The 21243-nt window shown below is 53.7% G+C and overlaps 1 protein-coding gene and 1 long non-coding RNA gene across 9 annotated transcripts; both read left to right on the plus strand.

Moving 5' to 3' along the window:
• Nucleotides 1-1714: 1714 nt before the first annotated feature.
• On the plus strand, nt 1715-6790 carry LOC131384422 (uncharacterized). 2 transcript variants are annotated; one of them, XR_009215258.1, is made up of 3 exons: nt 1754-3661; nt 5363-6170; nt 6286-6790. It is a non-coding gene; the product is annotated as an uncharacterized LOC131384422 (long non-coding RNA). The 2 variants fall into 2 exon arrangements; XR_009215257.1 differs by lacking the exon at nt 6286-6790 and having other exon boundaries at nt 1715-3661; nt 5363-6242.
• A 65-nt stretch (nt 6791-6855) lies between these two features.
• Nucleotides 6856-21185, plus strand: LOC116474745 (TBC1 domain family member 3G-like). Of its 7 annotated transcripts, none has more exons than XM_058445527.1 (16): nt 6856-7009; nt 10650-10834; nt 11644-11797; nt 12075-12186; nt 12310-12392; nt 13686-13725; nt 14199-14279; nt 14731-14838; nt 15171-15280; nt 16532-16580; nt 17109-17229; nt 17943-18037; nt 18423-18494; nt 18958-19057; nt 19428-19577; nt 20548-21185. In XM_058445527.1, the coding sequence occupies exons 4-16, from the start codon at nt 12076-12078 to the stop codon at nt 21039-21041; spliced, it is 1614 nt and encodes a 537-aa protein (XP_058301510.1). In that variant the 5' UTR covers nt 6856-7009; nt 10650-10834; nt 11644-11797; nt 12075; the 3' UTR covers nt 21042-21185. The 7 variants fall into 7 exon arrangements, with proteins under 7 accessions (XP_058301510.1, XP_032019336.1, XP_058301515.1 ...); XM_032163445.2 differs by having other exon boundaries at nt 12075-12147; XM_058445532.1 differs by lacking the exon at nt 14731-14838.
• Nucleotides 21186-21243: the final 58 nt, after the last annotated feature.

The raw sequence follows: 21243 nt of genomic DNA on the forward strand, positions 1-21243 counted from the left end.
TTTAGTAGAGACAGGGTTTCTCCATGTTGGCCAGGCTGGTCTTGGCCACCCAACCTCAGGTGATCCGCCCCCCGCCCCCGGCCTTCCAAAGTGCTGGGATTATAGGTGTGAGCCACCGCGCCTGGCAAAAGGCCATAGTTCTTACCCTGCCAGCATGACTGTCTCTGGGCCTGGCCTGGTTTTGACAACTCACCTGGAGGGGCAGAGAAAACCCAGCCAACTGGTACAACTTAAACCTTTAGGGTGAATTTAACATTGTCTTATCTCCTGCCCGAACAGATACCTCTACAGAGCAAACATTTTGTGAGATAAGGCCACAGATGAGGTTTGATACTCTCCCATTAAAGACTTGGGAATATTTGGAACTCAAATCTCTTGCCTTGAGTGGCAGCACTGGCTTTCAAGGGCTGGAAAGAACTTTAGAGAACATTTAATCCATCATCTCATTGTATTTTTTTTTTTTTTTTTTTTTTTGAGATGGAGTCTCGCTCTGTCGCCCAGGCTGGAGTGCAGTCGTGCAATCTTGGCTCACTGCAACCTCTGCCTCCTGGGTTCAGGTGATTCTCCTGTCCCAGCCTCCCAAGTAGGTGGGATTACAGGCACCCGCCACCTTGCCTAGCTAATTTTTGTATTTTTTAGTAGAGACGGTGTTTCACCATGTTGGCCAGGCTGGTCTCAAACTCCTGACCTCAGGCAATTCACCCGCCTCGGCCTCCCAAACTGTTAGCATTACAGATGTGAGACACCGCGCCCAGCCAAATCATTGTATTCATTTTTGAAAGTATTTATGGAAGGCCTGCTGTGTAGAATGCATTTTGTTATGTATTTGGATGACACAAAGGCATATAATGTAGATAAGTAAAATCCTACAAGGGCTGGCCCTGTCCTTCCTCTCCTACCTCCTTTCTAGCACTCCTGGCCTCCCAAAAAATTGCTTATAGTTCTCTGCAGACCCCACACTGTGTCCTACCTTTGTGCCTTTCCTCTTCCTGGAAGGTCCTCCACACCTCACAGCCCCCTTCTACTGGCTGGCTCCTACTCACCGGTGAGTCTCAGCTTAGCTGCTGTAGCCTCAGGAGGCCTTGACTCTCTCAGACTGGGTTAAGAATCTCCCTTCCTCCCTTCCTTCCTTCCTTCCTTCCTTCCTTCCTTCCTTCCTTCCTTCCTTCTTTCCTTCCTTCCTTCCTTCTTTCTTTCCTTCCTTCTTTCCTCCTTTCCTTCTTTTCTTTCCTTTCCTTTCCTTTCTTTCTTTATTTTTCTTTATTATTATTATTACTTTTTTTGAGATGGAGTCTTGCTCTTGTTGGCCAGGCTGGAGTGCAATGGCGCCATCTTGGCTCACCGCAACCTCCGCCTCCCGAGTTCAAGCGATTCTCCTGCCTCAGCCTCCCAAGTAGCTGGGATTACAGGTGTGCGCCACCATACCTGGCTAATTTTGAATTTTTAGTAGAGATGAGGTTTCTCCATATTGGTCAGGCTGGTCTTGAACTCCTGACCTCAGGTGATCCGCCTGCCTGCAGCCTCCCATAGTGCTGGGATTATAGGCGTGAGCCACCGTGCCTGGTCACTTTTCCTTTCTTTCTACAGGGTCTTGCTCTGTTGCCCAGGCTTTAGTGCAGTGGTGTGATCACAGCTCACTGCAGCCTTGATCCCCAGGGCTCAAGCAATCCTCCCACCTCAGCCTCTTCAGTAGCTGGAGCTACAGGTACAGCCACTACACCTGGTGAATTTTTTAAAATTTTTATTTTATTTTATTTTATTTTTTGGTAGAGGCAGGGTCTCACTATGTGTTGTGGACCTCAGGTGATCCACCCGTGTCGGCCTCCCAAAGTGCTGGAATTACAGGCATGAGCCACCGCGCCCAGCCTGGCATTTATTCTTGATTAAAATTTGTCAGCAAACTAGGCGCAGAAGGGAGAACTTCCTCAGCCTGGTAAAAACCTATAGCTAACGCTAACATCATACGTAATAGAGAAAGGTTGAATGCTTTCCCCCGAAGATCAGCGATGAGGAAAGGATGTCCATTCTCATTATTTCTAGTCAACATTATACTGGAGGTTCCGGCCCATGAAATAAGGGAGAAAATTTTAAAATACCCATATTGGAAAGAAAAGAGTATAACTGTATTAGCAGACAATGTAATCACTTATATAGACAATTCAATGAAGCCTATAAGAAAGCTAATTGTGATTTAGCAAGGTTGCAGAATTCAAGATCCATGTACAAAAATAAAATACATTTCTCTATATTAGCAACCAACAATCAGAAATGGAAATTTTAAAAATAACATATACAATAGCAACAAAATGAATGAAATATATAGAGATAAATATGGAAAAAAGTGTGTGAGGCTCATATACTAAAAACTATGAAATATTGCTGAGATAAATTCAAGAAGACTCAAGTAGATAGGATGATACTCATGAGTTAGAAGGCTCATTATTAAAATATCAACTATCTCCAAATTGATCTACAGATTTAATAAAATTCCAATCAAGCAGGGTGTAGTGGCTCACACCTGTAATCGAAGCACTTTGGGAGGCCAAGGTGGGAGGATCGCTTGAGCCCAGGAATTTGAGACCAGCCTGGGGAACAACATAATGAGACGCTGTCTCTACAGAAAATAAAAAAAAATTAACCAGGCACGGTAGTGGATGCTTGTGGTTCCAGCTACTTGGGAAGCTAAGGTGGGAGAGTCACTTGAGCTCAGCAGGTCGAGTCTGCAGTGAGCCATGATCATGCCACTGCACTCCAGCCTGAGTGACAGAGTAAGATCCTTTCTAAAAAAAAAAGTTCTGATCAAAATCCCAGCAGCAGTCTTTTTGGTAGAAATTGACAAGCTGATTCTAAAATTCATATGGAAGTCATATGGAAACGCCAAAGACTTAGAATGACCAAAATAACTTAAAAAAAAAAACAAAACAAAAAACATGAGAGTTAACAATACTGATTTCAAGATTTATTATAAAGCTACAGTCGTCAGGACAGTATGATATTAACATTAAAATAGACAAATGCATCAGTAGAACAGAAAAAAGAGCACAGAAATAGAACCACACAACTATGAAAAACGGATTTTTTATACATGAGAAAAGGCAATTCGGTGGTGAAAGTAAAGTCTTTTCGGCAAATAAGACTAAAACAATCTGATACCTTTATATGAAAAAAATGAACTTGTATCCATACTTGCACCATATACAAAAGTTAAAATGAATCACAGACCTAAATGTAAAACATAAGACTGTAACACTTTTAGAGGAAAATCTTTGTGACCCTAGGTTAGGTAAAGATTTTTTAGATACCACACCAAAAGCATAATCCATGAGAGAATAAAAATAATAAATTAGACTTCATCAAAATTAAGAACTTCTCTTTGAAAAGCACTGTTAATAATAAAATAAGCCATCGAGGAGAAAAAAATTGCCAATCATTATCTGAAAAAGCACTTGTACCCAACATACATACAAAGAACTCTCAAACTCAACAATAGAAAACTTAACACAATTTTTTCTTGTCTTTTCTTTTTGTCTTTCTGGAAACAGGGTCTCGCTCTGTCGCCCAGGCCGGAGTGCAGTGGTGTGATCATAGCTCACTGTAACCTCAAACTCTTGGGGCTCAAGTGATATTCCTGCCTCAGCCTCCTAAGCAGCTGGAACTACAGGTACAGACCGCCATGCCTGGCTATTTGTGTGTGTGTATAGAGTCATGGTCTTGCCATGTTGCCCAGGCTGGTTTCCAACTCCTGGGCTCGAGCAATCCTCTCACCTTGGCCTCCCAAAGTGCTGGAATTACAGGTGAGAGCCACTGTGCATGGCCAACAATCCAATTTTTTAAAAGGGCAAAAGATTTAAACAGAAAATTCACCAAAGATACATGGAGGGCAAATAAGCACATTAAAAGATGCTCAACATGGGCTGAATGTGGTGGCTCATGCCTATAAATCCCAGCACTCTGAGAGGCTGAGGGGGGAAAACTGCTTGAGGCCAGGAGTTCAAGACCAGCCTGGGCAACACAGAGAGACCTCATCTCTACAAAAAAAAAATTTAAAAATTAACCAGGTGTGGTGGCATGCACCTATCGTCCAGCTGAGGTGGGAGGATCACTTGAGCACAGGAGTTTGAGGCTGCAGTGAGCCATGACTGCGCCACTGCACTCTAGCCTGGGTGACAGAGCAAGACCCTGTCTCGAGAAAAAGATATATATGTGAGGTTTGCAGCTAGGCGCAGTGGCTCATGCCAGTAATCCCAGCACTTTGGGAGGCCAAGGCAAGTGGATCCCTTGAGCCCAGGAGTTCAGGACCAACCTTGGCAACACAGAGAAACCTCATCTCTCCCAAAAGTACAAAAATTAGCCAGTTTCAAAACCTGGTCTGAAAATAAATAAATAGATTAAATAGATTAAAATTTAAAAATAAAATTAAAAAAAATTTAAAGGCCAGGCGTGGTGGCTCGCACCTGTAATTTCAGCACTTTGGGAAGCCAAGGAGGGCAGATCACTTGAGCCCAAGAATTCGAGACCAGCCTGGCCAACGTGGCGAAATCTCATCTCTACTAAAAATATAAAAAATTCGCCGGGTGTGGTGGTGCATGCCTGTAATCCCCGCTACTTGGGAGGCTGAGGCAGAAGAATCGCTTGAACCTGGGAGGTGGAGGTTGCAGTGGGCTGAGATCACACCACTGCACTAAAGCCTGGGCAACAGAGCAAGACTCTGTCTAAACACACACACACACACACACACACACACACACACACATATATATATATATGCATACATAGGTGTGTGTGTATGTGTATATATACACATACACACACACACACACACACACACACACACATATGCGCATACATAGGTGTGTGTGTATGTGTATATATACACATACACACACATATATGTGAGGTTCATATGAATCACAAGAGCTTACCATCTTCAATGGCATTTTGGATAGCACGAAGTCCGTCTCTTATGGCATCCTTGACTTGTGTGAGAGTATGCATATTTGGTCCTTTAACCAACAAGGTAACAGAGCGAGGGTTAACACACTCCTCGATGATAAAAGTGAACTTTTCTTCACTCTAAAGGGTGGCACAAAAATAAATAACTTTAATATTTAATGTCATTATAAAATCAACAATTTATACTAGAATACAATCTTCGTTTGAATTTTTCTTATCAAGCATAACTAAAGATATGTTTAAAAGGAGTTAAGTTATATCTGAACTCTGAACAAACATTTAGGTAAATAAACTGTAAAATCTGTTCCGTGAATTAGATCTCAAAACACAAAACATGAAATAAAAGGTCAAGTAGTATTTTTCTTTAAAAAAAGGAGCTTAGTATTCACTTTATAACCACTATTCACAGAAATACTCACTAATGTATACTCAGACACAAGACCAGCATGTCCCAAGCAATCTACAGTGAGATCTTCAAAAGAAGATCTGCGGAGCCCTCACCAGAATCACCCTTAATGAAGAGTCACAGGGAGAAGACGTCCATACACGCATGACGAGACAGGCCTGGAACAGAGCCTTCCTGCACAGCCTCAGAAAGGACCCACCCTGCTGACACCTTGATCTTGGACCCATGGCCTCCAGTACTGCGAGATGGTAACATTCTGTTTTTGAAGGTGCCCAGTCTGTGGTACTGTAAAACAGCCCTAGGAAACGAACACAGCCTGTTAGCCCACAGATGGTGGAGAGATGGAATGCTCAGTGGAGCTCCAGGCTTACTGTCTACAGCTCCCAAAGTGTGCTACTGGACCCTTGGATGGGTGTAGGTATGCACAATAATTTTGGGTGGTGCAGGGTGAATAATTTCAATTGACATAATAATGTGTTTATCTTACTGGGTAAATCAGGGGTCCCCACCTGTTAGGAACCAGGCTACACAGCAGGAGGTGAGCAGCCAGCCAGTGAGCAAAGCTTCATCTGTAAAAAGAGCTGCTCCCCATCCCTCGCATTACCGCATGAGCTCTGCCACCTGTCAGAGGAGTGGTGCCGTTGCAGTCTCATAGAACCCAACTGTGAACTGCGCATGCCAGGGATCTAGATTGCGTGCTCCTTATGAGAACCTAATGCCTGATGATCTGTGGCTGTCTCCCATCACCTCCTGATGGGACCATGTAGTTGCAGGAAAACAAGCTTAGGGCTCCCACTGAGTCTATATTATGGTGAGTTGTGTAATTATTTCATTATATATTACAGTGAAATAATAATAGAAATAAAGCACACAATAAATGTAATGGGCTTGAACCATCTCTGCATCATCCCTTCCCCTTCTCCCAGGTCCATGGAAGAGTTGTCTTCAAGAAAACTGCTCTCTGGTGCCAAAAAGTTTGGGGACCGCTGGTGTAAATGTTTCTAAGAATAGTTAAGCAACTTAAGCTTTACATGCTACGAAGAATACAGGTTTCAATGCTAATAAAAATAGGTGCAAATGAAAACACTCTTTCTGTGGTCCAGGGAATCTTAACCATTCTATCAGAAAGACTTGCAGCTTGGAGCTGCAGCTGCCCTCCCACATCCTGTCCACTGTAAAGCCCTGCAACACACTCACACACACACACATGCACATACATACACATGCATATACTTGCACACATGCACATAAATACATTCACGTGTATATACCTGCACACACACACGCACATACATACACAGGCATATACCTGCACACACATACACACAGACACACACACATGCTGTGCTTCATGCCCTCACTAGGGTGGTCTGGGAGGAAATGTGTGTTTTTAGGAGAAACGAAGACAACTCAGGCCCCTCATTCTCCTGGTGTTTGCACAAGTGCCTTCTCTGCAGACCATGCTTCAGTCTCTCGGTTCTCCCTCTTACTGAAAGAGAGAAGCAGAGGCCCAGCACATACTCGGCTGCTTAAGGCACAAGCCAAGTTCACAAGCTTCCTGGGGAGCCTAGTAAGATGAGGCACTGCAGAGCTTCTTCCCCAAAAGAGGCGTCGGCTTTTCATGGATCCTTGAGCCCAGGAACTCGATAGGTGAGACATCACAGTTCATCAGAAGACACAAGCAAACTCCGGTGAGAGAGGGCAACGGTCAAAGATTTTATTCTCTCGGAGAAGGGGTTCTAAGGCTGTAAGCAGGAGGCAGAAGACTTTATTGCAAGCGTAGTTAGGTGATGGCGACCTACGGTTTTCACTGGGAACTGGGATCGAGAGTGACCCGACCTCCTACTCATGCTCGTCTCTCCCTGTCTCTCTGCCTTTTGTGTCTCTCCCCCTCTCTCTCGCTCCTTTTCCTGTCAGCCTCCTCTGTCTCTTTAATCTCTCTTCCCCTCTCTGTCTGTCTCCCTTCTCCCCATCTCTCTTTCTCTCTCCTTCTTTTCCTCTTCTCTCTCCCTCCTCATCTCTCTGCCTGCCACTGTTCAGGCTCCTGGGGCCCCACGTGGATGGGCGGACACAGGACTCCCAGGCTACCTTTCATAGCGCAAGCACAGGGCTGCAGGACCTTGGTCCCCACCTCCCAGCATCCTCGAAATGAGGGGTGTGGGGTGTGCCGTGCTCTCCTGAGTGGGCGCCCCACCCTCCAGGAAGCAGAAACTGCAGGTCACAGCTGGCTCGAGTGGTGCGCCCACAGGAAGTGGGCTGCCAGCTTCCATCCTGTGATCTGCTGAGGCCAAAGCAGAGGACAGCAGCCCAGGCCCGTCTCTGCAGCAGGGTGGGGGTAGGGGTGGGCTTGGGGGTGGGGATGGGGATGGGAGCCGCCAATGCCAACTGGCCCCTGGCTGGTTTCCTACCCTGCACCCTGCCATGCAAGGCCTCCTCTCCCACCCCTACCCCTGTCTGCCCCACCTCCACCCCTAGGCTGCCCCACACCCAGGCTCCAGAAGTCTCCCAGGATCCAGGAGCTAAGGGCAACCACTGGGTTCTACAGCCCCTAGTCCATGAGTCAGCCACCCCTCTGCGTGCTGACAAACCTTGGCTCTCATGCCCCACCCCAAGCCAACCAGACAGCCCTGTCCGCCCACCAGCATTATTACCGCCTCCTGATTTTAGCCCTGACAGCCCTGCTTCCTGGTAACCTTGCCCCTCCCACCCTGATCCAGGCAAGCCCAAAGGCCAGCGCCCTCCACCCACCCTTCCTGGGGGCCACTCTACTATCTCCTTGCCCAGATGTCTTCACCTGGCTTTACCGAGATAGAATAAATAACAGGGATGAGGCCCCGGGCTCCGCCAGGAAGATGTGCCAAAATACTCTCCATTTAGAAGCAGGAACAGTGCTGGGGCCTATGGATGACCCCAGGATTGTCACCCAAGCAGCAAGAAGGGCAAGGAGCCCGGTGTCTTGGCCTTACCCTGGGAGGTCGTGGCCAGGGCTTCAAAAGGCCCTGGAGAGGGGTGGGCAGGAGAGCAGATCCACCCTCCTCTCGAGGAAGCAGCCACCGCCCCCAGGAAGAGCAGATGGGGGCACACAGGCAGAGTCCCCGCGTGCTGTAGAGCAGGGCCAGCAGATCTGCAGTCAGCCTCAGCCCCAGGGGAGCTGCAAGACAGACTGAGACCCTCAGGTTGGGCTCTGCATCCCCACCCAAATCTCATCTGGAATTGTAATCCTCCTGTGTCAAGGGAGGAACCTGGTGGGAGGGGATGGGACCTGGGGACAGGTTCCCCCCTGCTGCTCCCCGATAGTGAGGGAGTTCTCAGGAGAGCTGATGGTTTGAAAGTGTGGCACTTCCTGGTTCTCCACTCACTCCCTCCTGCCGCCTTGTGGAGAAGGTGCCTGCTTCCCCTTCACCTTCTGCCATGACTGTAAGTTCCCTGAACTGGGAGTCAATTAAACCTCTTTCCTTTATCGATTACGTAGTCTCGAGTATTTCTTTATAGCAGTGTGAAAACGAACGAATACCCCTTCCCCGAGACCCTTCTCCTTAGGCAACCAGCTGCCCCCATGCTCCTCCTCTGCCCCCTGTTCTTTCTTTTCCCCTCATGAGGCCCAAGTGATAAACAGGGCCAGGGCCAGCCCCAGCCCCAGCCCCAGCCCCAGGCCCAGCCCCATCCTACCGCAGGCCTGTGTGGCTGCTGGAGAGGCCATGCTCCTTTCCTCTCCCCCAGCCTGCCTGATACGCTTTCTGGATCCTGGAGAAAACTGACCTCTGTTCTCATAATGGTGCAACATCTTCCAAGACCTCAAAAAGCTGTACCATTTGAGCCAGTCTTTTTTCTTGTCTCCACCTGCTAGGGCTGTCATTGGGACAGTCCTGGAGGGTGGTGCCAATGGATGAGTGGATGGATGGACAGTAGTCCAGGCATGATGTCCCTGTCTGTCCTGAACCGGGCCCTTCCTCCCATGAGAAGCCTTCCTGAGTATGTACAGTCATCCCTTGGTATCCATGGCGGATTAGTTCTAGGGTCCCCGGGAATGCCAAAATCCACGGATGCTCAAGTCTCTGATATAACATGGCGTAGTACTTACCTATAAGCTATGCACATCCTCCCGTATACATTAGACCATTACTAGATTATTTATGACATGTAATACAATGCAGATGCTACATAAATGGTTGTGATACTGCATTCTTTAGAGAATGATGACAAGAACAAAGTCTGCACATGTTCAATAGAAACATAACCATCCAATTTATTTTCTGAATATTTTCCATCTGCTGTTGCTGAATCTACAGATGCAGAGCTCCTGGATACGAGAGCCAAGCGTGCTTTGAGAGTAGGGTGGGTGAGGTTGCTAATGAGTACAGGGGAGCAGGTGTTGATCAGGAGGGCCCTGCACTGGGGCATCTGGACGTCCTGCCTCAGGACTTGAGACTCCAGTTGGATGGCACAGGCAGACTCAGCCCAGGTCAAAGCCCTCCCCTTGCAGGTTCATTTTATCCCGAGCTCTTTCTGGCCCCTGGAATTTGGCATCCCCTAGGCCCTGGGTGGAAGGACAGATGAGCCAGGTTTTAGATAACATGTCTAGAAGAGTGAGCCCCTACTGTGTGCCCGGCACTTTCCCCACAGGATCCTCTAGCTAGAATAGCCAAGGGTCATGGAGAGAAATACCCAGTGAAAATGTCAGAAATGAAAAAGCGATACCATCAGAGACGCTCAAAAGACCATTAGGTAATAGTATGAGCATTTGTATTCTGAGATCCAACAGCAGCAGTCACTTCCCTCCACCCCTATGTGTATCCCAGGACCACCCTGGGCGGGGAGGGCTGAGCTTAGGGAGCACCCAAGGATGCTCTGATGCCGGCCCTGGGCCTCTGGGGTGACAGTGATGAGGAACTGGGTGCGCACATGAGTGGGGCAGCCGGGCCTGGCCAGAGAAGCAACACACACGTGCACAGACGTGTTTACCCACGTACGCGTGTGCACGCACGTGCACAAACACATTGCAGGCAGGCATGCTGACGCCTCAGGCAGCGGAGGACCCTGACTCTGGGCCCTGCTGACCCGGGCAAGGCCCCCTTGTGATGCCTGCCATGACCTCAGAATGCCACTGATGCATAGCACCTATCCGCTCTCTGGCCTGCCTCTGTGTTCTACGGCAGTTACACACAGGCAGTGGTGTTTGTGAGCAGCTGTGTTTTCTCCCTGAGAAGGTTTTCTCCCTGAGAGGCATACAGAACCCAGGCCAGCTGATTGATCAGAATCAGGTGAGTGTGACCTGTTCTCTTCCCTCCAGGCTGACTTGGGGACAGTGGCTATGGTACGGGCAGTGTCGGCCTCTGGGCAGCTACTGAGGAGGAGGGTCATCCCTGAGCACTCACAGGGAGCCCGTTATACACTGCCTGTATAGATGATTTTCTCTTTCGTCCTCACGGTGGCTTCGTAGAGTGGGTGCTGTTCCCGAATGTACCCATTTGACAGGTGAGACGTCTGGGGTCAGAGAGGCAGTAACCAGCCCGAAAATCCAGACATGACCCTGGGTTTTGCTCTCAGCCCTGCTGTGTGCCGTGCTACACTTCAGGCCTCAACCCTGTGACCTCCCTGCTCGAGATCCCAAATCTGCCCAGATTTCCAATCCCGATGGGGCAGAGCCTGGCCCTGGTAGAGACGCTGGGATGGATCCACTGTGGGTGGGGAGGAGGGAAGGGTCCTCAGAACACACCTGGGGCCTAAGCTGGGTCCTGATGGTCACTGTGGGACCACTGGACACACACGGTCCCTTGTCTGGGAGTGGCATGGGGAGCCTTCTGCCCTTGGGCAGTTGTGGAAAGTGAAGGAGCCCCGGAGGGCTGGCTGAGGGGAAACTATCTTTCCTTGTGTTCGAAGGGGTCCAGGCACTGGGCTTCTCCCCAAGTATTTCTTATTCTGTCTGGCCTCGCTTTCCTTTTGCCCTGAGTATTCTCAGGAGGGACGGTCCATCTAGATGTTCTCCAGGAGCAAGGACCCACTGTTCTTCATCAGTGACCCAGGAAAATGAAGCCCCCTCCTATAGGGACAGCTCAGAATGGTGGAGTCCGCAGTCCCTCCCCGAGAGATGTGGTTTCCATGAGCACAGTGGCTGCTTTGGAGACAGTAGATCATTTTCATCCCTCATCCCCAAAACTAAACACACTCCCGCTCAAATGGCGTTATTCCTAATGCAGCTTCACTGGTTAGACCGAAGGGCCACGGTAGCCCAAGTGATGAGCGAGGTAGAACGGAGCAGTCAGGAGATATCTTGTTCCCCATAGGAAACTGGGCATCTCTGTGGCCCTGAGTATCCCAGGAGGCCGATCGTACAGAGACCTCTGGTGCCTGACCCCAGTTCGCATCCACAACCCCGGAATAGCCCATCACAGGCCCTTCACCCTTGGCTGGTGGACACCATTCAACCTGCCGGGGCAGGTATGTGCCCATTTCATGGCATAAGGGGAAAACGGGATTCTCTGTCCAGGTCCCACTCTTCTCGAGTCCTTGGGAAGATGCTCACCCCTGCTTGCGGCTTCAGACTGCAGAGACCCATGGAGGTGTGGGCCACGGGGTTTGGCCCCTTTTGACCAGAGTGCAGTGGTTGAATGAAGGTTACACCACCAACCAGCATCTGGGAGCCCGGTGGGAGCGGTTCAGGTGTTCTCCGAAGCTGTCGGGTACAGTGTAACCTTTATCCAATTTTGTCTCACAGGATGAACGTGGTGGAGGACGTGGAGAGATGGCGGGCGTGGGAGCGAGAGAACATCATCGGGAAATATGAAAAGGTACAGTTCTGTCTGCTTCTTGGAGGAAGGCCTCTTCCGGTGCGCCCTGGTCAAAGGGTCCTGGGTTCCCTAGGAGCACAGGGCAGGGACGGGTGGCCAATACCCCCAGGCCCTTGCACCCTTTACCTTGGACCCCTCACCAAGGCTCCCTCTGGGTTACAGGGGCACCGAGCCGGGCTGCCAGAGGACAAGGGGCCTGTGCTTGTTGGGATCTACGGCAACATCGACTACTTGGGGATTATGCAGTGAGTCCTCTGTGCTCCCCTTACCCCTAAAACATCTGTCTCAGCTCAGGGATGGGTTTGCTTTTAGAAAGGCCTTTCTGACACAGGACATGTCTCGCCGGCTCAGGTCAACCTCCTTTCCAGGGTCAGAACTCCCCCCTGGCTCCCCTGCAGGTCCAACCCGTGGTTGTCGTTAGGCCAGAGGTACAAGGCCCATCTAGGGAGCCGGTGGGAATGGAGACTGGGCTAGGTCAGGCCCCTGGGCTCTCAGCAGTTCTGTCGGCAAGTCAGCACAAGAGGAGCGGGGCAGCCTGAGGGTCTGGCCCTGTCTACCAGGAGACAACCCCAGTGAGATCCAAGGGTTGTGGCCACAGGGTGAGGAGACACCTGGCCCAGCCTCGGGGCTGTTGTCCAGCAGGTCTCTCAGAGCCCACCTGCCCCTGTCCTCCCCCATTTCCCTAGAGTTACAGCCCTCACTGTCCCCATGGGGAAGGGGGAAAGGTGTGGGGACAGTGGGGGCTTTGGCCCTAAGAGAATGGGGGAGAAGATGGGCAGGGCCCCGCTCTGGGCATCTCAGGGTGAGGCCGGGGAGGCAGCAGGGCTTGGGACTGAAGACCCTGGGTCTGGTGCTGGGAAGGGATCTGGGGCCAGGTAAGAGGAGCCCAGCCTGAAGCCCATCTTTCAGGGATCAGAGGATGGAGAGACAGCAGATCCCGGGGGGACGTAGGGTGGGAGGGAGCTGATGAGCCATGCCACTTCTGAAACGCAGGGTGTGTGGCTCAGATGCAGGGAGAGGCAGGTGGATGCTGGGAGGTCAGAGCCTGCAAGAGCCTTGGGGCTGTCAAGTGGGATGGGCGCCTGGTGCACCCAGAGTACACCGGGCAGGTCTCAGGGCAGGCTCCCTTGACCCTGGCGGGGTGATGTGGTCGATCCCTGAGGGATTCCTGTCAGGGCCCGGTCGCCCACCCTGGGCGGCCCCTATCCCATCTCAGGACTGACCTTTCTCAGCTCCAGCAGAAAGCACCACCTCCAGTCCAGGATGGGCAGCCCCATTGTGCAGCCTGACCACTCCCCACGCCAGGGGCCCCGGCAACCCCGGCCAGGCTGTCCCTGCACTCCTTCTTCTCCCAGGTCCTGCCCCTCCTGGGAGTCAGCCCCACAGGAAGGCCCTTGTCCTCCCTTCCCTGTGCCTTCTCCTGGGCTGAGCCCTGAGCTGGGTAGGGACAGAGCCAGTCCTTTCTGGGGGTCGGCTCCCAGGCTGGGGCGGCTCCAGGCCCTGTGCAGGTCCTCAGCTCTGCCTGGGTTGCCTTACAGTGAGACGGAGCTGCCTCCTCTGACTGCGCGGGAGGCAAAGGTAAGAGCCTGATGCATGGAGGGGCTGGTCCAGGGACGTAGGGACTGGGTGGGTGGGCAGTGAGGCAGAGGAAGCAGCTGGCCTGGGTGGTGGTGGATGAGGACAACACTCTGTCACTGGGAGGGGGAGCAGAGACCTGACCCCAGGTTGATTTAACTTTGGCAGTTTGATAAAATTCCAAAGTGAGAACCACAGTCCTGGCTTGGGGGTGGCTTCCCGCTTGTGTTGGGACCCCACCTAGAGGCTGGGACCTAAGACTGGTGTGTCTGTGGCCTGAGGATGGCACATCCCGGGGTCCCAAAGCCAGCCCACTGGTGCTCATTTGCTCCAAGGCTGTCAGCCCTTAGGGTCTGCCCTTCCCTGGCTCCTTCCAGCTGGGTCCCACCAGGGCTCCAGAGCCCAAGACCCAGCATCCACGGGCAGCTCTGGGAAGCCCAGCAGCTCCACTAACTCCAACATTCCTCATTTGACAGCGAATTCGGCGGGAGACAAGGAGAAACAGCAAGTGGCTGGAGATGCTGGGCAAATGGGAGACGTACAAGAACAGCGAAAAGGTAATGTGTGGAGGGAGAGGCCCCCAGAAGCACTCTCTGCAGAGACAGGGGACAGGCACCCATGGCTGTGGCCTGGCACCGTCAGCCTCTCAGAGGGCGCATGGCACACTGTCCTTGCCCAGAGGACTGCAGGCCTGGTCGCCAGATTGCCTGCCTATTCGTGCAAGCGTCACCTTGCTTTAAGGGAATCTGAATCTAGGGCTGGGACCACCTGGAGCTGAAGGCTAGGGATGCCCTGGTGACCTGAATGAAGAAAAAGGTTCAGATCAGAGTTTGACTCTGAGTGTCCATCCACTCTTTCAGTCCTGGGAAGGGAGACCCTGTCCCAGCTCGATCTCACCTCTACTGAGGAATCATGGGGCCAAAACCGACAATTCCCAGAATCCCCGGGCTCTGGTCCTCGCTGGGGTCACCCCGTGGCCTGTAACACCAGACTGTTTTCTGCCCACAGCTCATAGATCGCACATACAAGGGGATTCCCAGGAACATCCGGGGCCGGGCATGGTCAGTCCTCCTGAACATTCAGGAAATCAAATCAAAAAACCCCGGCAAATACAAGGTACACTCAGCCAGAGCACAACAAACGGGACAGGCCGTGTCAGAGGCCCAGGTCTCCAGCTGGAGGGAACATCAAACCCACCCTGGGGGGCATGGGGGAGGATGGTCAGATGCACATCCTGGGCATGGACGGTGGCATAGTCACCACAGACAAACTCGGCTCTGGTGACCCTCCCTGGCTTCAATAACAAGCCAAAAAGCAGCTTTCTGCAGAAGGAAACCTTCCTTCTTTCCTTCCTTCCCGAAGTGCTGACTGTGGGCTGACTGCCATTTGGGGCAGGGAGTCTTCCATGTGTTCTGAGGCTGCTTCCTCCTCTTGGCCCTGCCCTACAGCTCATGAAGGAGAAGGGCAAGAGGTCATCTGAACACATCCATCAGATCGACCGGGATGTTAGCAGGACTCTCCAGAACCATGTCTTCTTCAGGCGTCGATATGGAGCCAAGTAAGCCTACGGGAGCCACAGGGTCCCAGCGGAGATGGGGTGAATGAGAGGGATGGGGACTTCCCCGGAGCAGAAGCCAGGGTCACCCAGGAGGGATGACAGAGCCACCAAGAGCTCTCCTGGCCCAGGGAGCAGCCGGCACCATGAACCGAGCACCTCCCTGGTTCCAAGCCCTGGGCCAGGCTGGAACATGTGGGGCCAGAGCCCAGGAGGATCCTGAGGAGACAGAAGACAGCAAAGAAAATCATGCACAATGGTGAAAGGTGCTCTCCCTGACCCACGGGGACCCGTGGTAGGACCTACGGGAGGGTGGCAGGATGGAGGGCCCATGAGCCTACCCACACAACACTGACAGCACCAAACGCTGGGAGAATTATGGGTCCTAGAAACTCTCATCCAGGTCTGCTGGGAACATGACACGGCACAGCCACGTTGGCAGCCAGTTGGGCAGTGGCTCACAAAGCTCAATGGACTTGAACCAAGTGTCCCCAAGGTGTCACAGATATTGAACCCACTGATTTGGAAACTGACATCCACATGAAACCTGCATGCCAGGTTCACTGCTTGATTCACCGTCACTCACACACCGAGCCTTCGGGGACCGCCTTCAACACGGGCATGGGGAGAGCAAGGCTGGTCCTCCCTTCAAACGGAAGACCCAGCGAGAAAAGGGAACGAGCCAGTGATGCCCGCACGGACGTGGGTGGATCCTAGATGCATTTTGCTAAGGGAAAGGAGCCAGACCCAATAAGCTACCACAGTAGCATTCCCATTCCTAGGCCATTCTGGAAAAGGCCAAACCATAGGGACTGAGAAGCAGTCTGGGTGGCCAGGGGCTGACGAATCGGGGAGAGGCTGGGTGCATAGGGGCCACTCTGGAGACTGGGAGGATGAAGGATTCACTCCAGGAGGGGCTGGAGTGGTGGCCGGGAGACTCTGCACATTGGTTTGGAACTGTGGAGGAACTCTACACCCAGAGACTGAACTGGCGTGTGTGCAAACTGGAAAAAAAAAAAAATCATTCGGAGTGAAATGGATCGGTCAACTCACTGTACAACTGGGCTATTTGCATGTCACAGATGTGGCTTTTGCTGAAACATTTCTTCAACAGTCTCAGGTCCTGAAGAGCTCACTGCTTTTCTGGTGAATCATCTGAACGTGAAATGGGATTTGTTGTTAGGATTTGTAGACAAAGTGAAACAAACAGCATCTGCACAAACCAAACCATAGCCCCCTTTCTCTGTTTCCTAGGCAGCGGGAACTCTTCTACATACTCCTGGAATATGCGGAGTATAACCCGGTGAGTATTCCCGGCAGTGAGGTTCCCGGGCCGTATTTCCATATTCACAGGAGTGGGTGTCTGGTGGGGGTGTCGTTGCTTCTTTTAAAGTTGGTATTTGTGACCCACCAGGTTATAGGAGGTAGAATTCCAGCTCCCTGCTGGCCTAAACCTCCAAGCAAGGGGGTGGTGTCAAGGGGTCAAGCTGAGACACAAAGGAGTTGGGGCCTGGACTCCCGGGGTCACCTGGGCCTGACCACCACCACTTCTCAGAACACGAAATGACGCCCTCCTCCTGGGGTTGCCCCAAAGCCTGGGAGCTTGGCAGCGTCACACGCAGGATGGTGGTCTCAGGAGACATTTTGGACAAGGTGCTGAAGTGCCTGATGGACTTGGCTCTTGTCATGAAATGAATTTGCATCCTGAGGAAGCCTCTTCTTCAGAGGAAGCCTGTCCAGTCACCTCTGCCCTCTTCAATGACATGAGTCCTCCCAGGTGACCTCAGCCCTCCCAGCTGATGTCCTTCCATAGTGACCCTGGCTCTTGCAGGAGGTGGGCTACCGCAGGAACCTGAGCCACATCGCCGCCTTGTTCCTCCTGTATCTGCCTGAGGAGGACGCATTCTGGGCACTGGTGCAGCTGCTGGCCAGTGAGAGGCACTCCCTGCAGGGTAGGTGAACAGCTGCCCCTGGGGCCTCATGCAGCCAGACACGGGGACGGCCACCGTGGCCAGGTGATCTCGGCTTTCAGCCAAGGCACCCTCCTTGTGTCGCCAGCTCGTTGGGAGCCTTTAGGACGTCTCTGCTGAGGGTCCCACAGGAGTCCGCAGCTGGCCCCCACAGCCCAAGTCAGACACCTTTCAACCCCATCAGCAGAGGGCATCTCATCATCCCCGTGGCCACCCTCTGTGTCCCGGAGCCACGCCCTCCGCCTCTGATTCTGTGCAGCTGACTCTCCCCTCCCTGAGAGTCCTCCTGCCCTCCAGCTGCCGGGGCTCCCGCTGCCCTTGGTGCGCGCGAATGGGCCGACCAAGCCCAGGTGGCAGCATCTCGCCATCCCGTGTCCCCTGGCCCGACCCCACTTCCAGGAGATGACCAGGAAGCCCAGTACCCGCACTGTTCTGGCTGCCCTGTTGTGGCCTCAAAGTCAGGCTTGCCCCTTCTGCACCCTGGCCCAGGAGGCCTCCAGGGGAACCTCCAGCCAGGCTCCAGGGGATGTTCCCACCCCACCTCCCCAGGGTAAAGGCCGCAAGGTGGGGTCACCAGATGGGAGGGTGGGAGGCCTTCGGGTTTGGGGGCCTCTCAAGCTGCCCAGCTCTTGCAGCTGATGGCTCCACATCTTGGGGGAAGGCTCTGATTTCATGATGGGCTGGGGGCCTCTCAGGATTCCACAGCCCAAATGGCGGGACAGTCCAGGGGCTCCAAGACCATCAGGAGCATGTGGTACCCACGTCACAACCCAAGACCATGTGGCATCTGGTGAGTTTATGGTCCCCTCGGCTCTTCCCCAGAGGCCCTGCATCCCGTGGGGCTGGAGGAGCAGGGGGGCTGGAGCCCCTCGTGGGGCTGGTGACTGGCTGAGTCCCAGCCAGGGCCTGACCTGGGATGCCGGGTTCTCCATGGGCTGGGAGTTGGTTTCCTTTCCTGCCCTGGAGGAGACAGAGGCACAGGGATGGGGCCCCAGCTCCCGCAGAGCAGGGCAAAGGGCAGTGCGTCCACCGAGAGTGTGGGAAGGGGACGGTGTCGCGGGGAGCCCTGGACACTGCCCAGTGTTCTGCACTAGGCATAGGTTCTTCAGAGGCCCTGGAAGAGGGAGGTTTTTAGGGCAGCCCAGTGGCCTGAGCACCTCTGTTGCTCCCATCAGGACCAGGACATAGACGCTGGTCTATGCGGGCAGCATCTCTCGTTAGGCTGGCTTCTCCGGACGTTAATGAAGGTAAGGTGGCATAGGGAGACCCTGGCTCAGGGACCCTCCTTGCCCGGCAGTGCCCTGCTTCCTCAGTCCGGCAGCCTGGCTCACCCCCAGCCCACAGGAGGCTCAGGCGGGTCCCCGAAGGACACGCAAGCAAAACCCTGTGCCCAAGAGGGGTCATCCCAGGGCAACGGCTGGGGCTCAGAGGCAGCCTCATGGGCAGACTGGGCCAGGACCCGACTTGAGAGGGCTCAGGGAAGCCTCAAGCGCTGGGCAAGCCCCTCTCTCCAGGAGCCACATCTCCACTCATATGAGTGCCCCCCATGAGGAGCTGCAAGACCTTGCCTGACCCAGCGTCCTGGAGGGCCCAGGCGACGCTCATGGGGAAGGTCACTGACTCTGGGGACTGAAACCCCAATGGGCACAGCTCGAGCCACCAGCCCCAACCTGGAAGGGCCAGGTTCTCCCACGCCTGCTGTCTCCACAGATCTCTCTCAGGCTGACCCTGCGCCTGTGGAACGTTTACCTGCTACAAGGAAAACAAGCACTGATGCACATGACCACCATTGCATTCGAGGTGCAGCAGAGTAAGTCTACGTGTGCCTAATGGGGCCTGGGGAGCCCCGGGGTCAGACCCCGACTGGCCCAAGGGCAGCTTCCTCACACTGTCCTCACGATCCCCTGTTCTGGCTCAGAGGGAGGTCTGGCCAGGTGGGCCGGGAAGGGCACTGTGACAGCGAACCCATCCCCCACATGACCCAGATGAAAGTCAGGAGTGTGGTGGGCACTTCCCTGCCCAGGTCGCCCCCCCAGTCACAGCCTCCTGTGCACATCTGGACCCCTGGGGTGGCCACAAAAGGATCCAGCACCACCCAGTGAGAGGCTGAAGTGGCCATGGGGTACGGGCTGGCCCCCTCCCAGGGAACTCTCCTGGCCTGATGTCCACCCTGTCCCTAGAGCGCCTCAAGGAGACCAGTTCCGGCCTGTGCGCATGCATCGCGAGCCGGTTCTGCCATCACTGGGCCAGGGATGATGACAGGGTGCTCAAGCACCTCAGGGCCTCTGTGAACAAACGAGGGAGGAAGCAAGCGGACCTGCCACCCCCAGGTGGGCTCCAGTGCCGTGTCCCCTCCCATGTCACCCTCTGGGGCAGTCAATAGTGGGGGAGTGCCTGGGACCCACAATCCTACTACCTGGGCCTTCCTCTTCACCTTTTCTTCCTCCTCTTCCTCCTGGACTCTAAGAAAGTACAGGAGGCCCACCGGTCCTCAGGGCAGGCGCTCAGTGCCTGTGTACTGGACGTGTTGTGCACGCAGGAGGGGGATGTGAGCAAGACCCTCCCTCAAGCCCCCCCACTTTCCACGCTCTCCCCCTCACAGGGCCCTCAAAGTTACTAGAGGAGCCAGACCCATTTGTGGGAGACCCTGCCTCTCCCTGCGAGCACCCACAGCCTCAGAGAGCAGCAGAGGCCCCTCACTCCTGCACGCTCCAGCAAGGTTGCCAGGACAACAAGCCTTAAGCCAGGGAGACAAGGGAATTGGGGGTCCCTGACCCCCAGAGCATTCAGGGAGAGGGCACAGGCGGGACCCCGGGCCCAGAGCCAGAGCCAAGAATTCAGCCCGATGTGGGAACAGTCAGTCCTGGCATGGACTGGGCAGCGCAGGAGGGCAGAGGGTGACCCACGTCCGGGCCCAAAAACCCACTGCAGAGACGGGTCCCCATGTGAGGTGGCAAGGGGCTGGGTGACATCCAAGGACCCTCCCACCTGAGTTCTGACTGGGGGCTGTATCTCAGGCCCAACAGCCCTGGGACGAATGTGTGTGGCAGGAAACCCACAGCCAGTCCCAACCCTGGGGGCAGTCCCAGGAGCCACCCGCCATGCCACGACAGCTTCCCCACGCCAGGCAGCACACACCCCCCCTCTGGGATCAGCAGACTACAGGCTTGTCCTCAGTGTCAGGCCACGGGGGCCACAGAGAGACCCCGAGGACTACAGAGATGCAGGCAGGTGGGGCCCAGCCCGGAAAGGCCTGCATGGGCTCCCTGGAGACGCTGACCACGTCTGCTTTCCTTTCAGCCAAAGCCAAGCAAGGGTCCTCGGCACCCAGGCCTGTGCCGGCTTCACGTGGCGGCAAGACCCTCTGCAAGGGGGACAGGCAGGCCCCTCCAGGCCCACCAGCACAGTTCCAGCAGCCCATTTGGTCAGCTTCCCCGTCAAGGGCACCTCGTTCTTCCACACCCCGTCCTGGTGGGGCTGTCTGGGAAGACACCTACCCTGTGGGCACTCCGTGTGTGCTCAGCCCGGCCCTGGCTCAGGGAGGACATCAGGGTTCCTGGAGACTGCTGCAGTGGAACTCCATGCCCTGTCTCCCGACGGACCTGGATGTAGGGGACCCTTGGTTTCTCCATTGTGATTTCGAACAGAGCTGCAGGGTCCGTGCCATATCCCAGGAGGACCAGCTGGCCACCTGCTGGCAGGCTGAACACTCTGCCGAGGGAGCGAGATTGGCTTTCGCCAAACTGAACAATGTGGGCATGGACTTCCGGGCCCTGCAGTGCACCCAGCACTGATTCCGACCAGGACACCTCCTTCCCAGCGAGGGACGAGGAGCAGTGCACTCCCACCTCAGGGCCTTATTATTTAGTTAATAGGATTGTACTCATGTTACATTTCTCAATTTTTTTTAAGAGATAAAGTCTCACTCTGTCACCCAGGCTAGAGTGCGGTGGTGCAATCATGGCTCACTGCTTCCTGGAACTCATGGGCTCCAGC

This window comes from Hylobates moloch, unplaced genomic scaffold, assembly GCF_009828535.3.
Source record: "Hylobates moloch isolate HMO894 unplaced genomic scaffold, HMol_V3 SCAFFOLD_10, whole genome shotgun sequence".
In the NCBI taxonomy this organism is placed as follows: Eukaryota; Metazoa; Chordata; class Mammalia; order Primates; family Hylobatidae; genus Hylobates; species Hylobates moloch.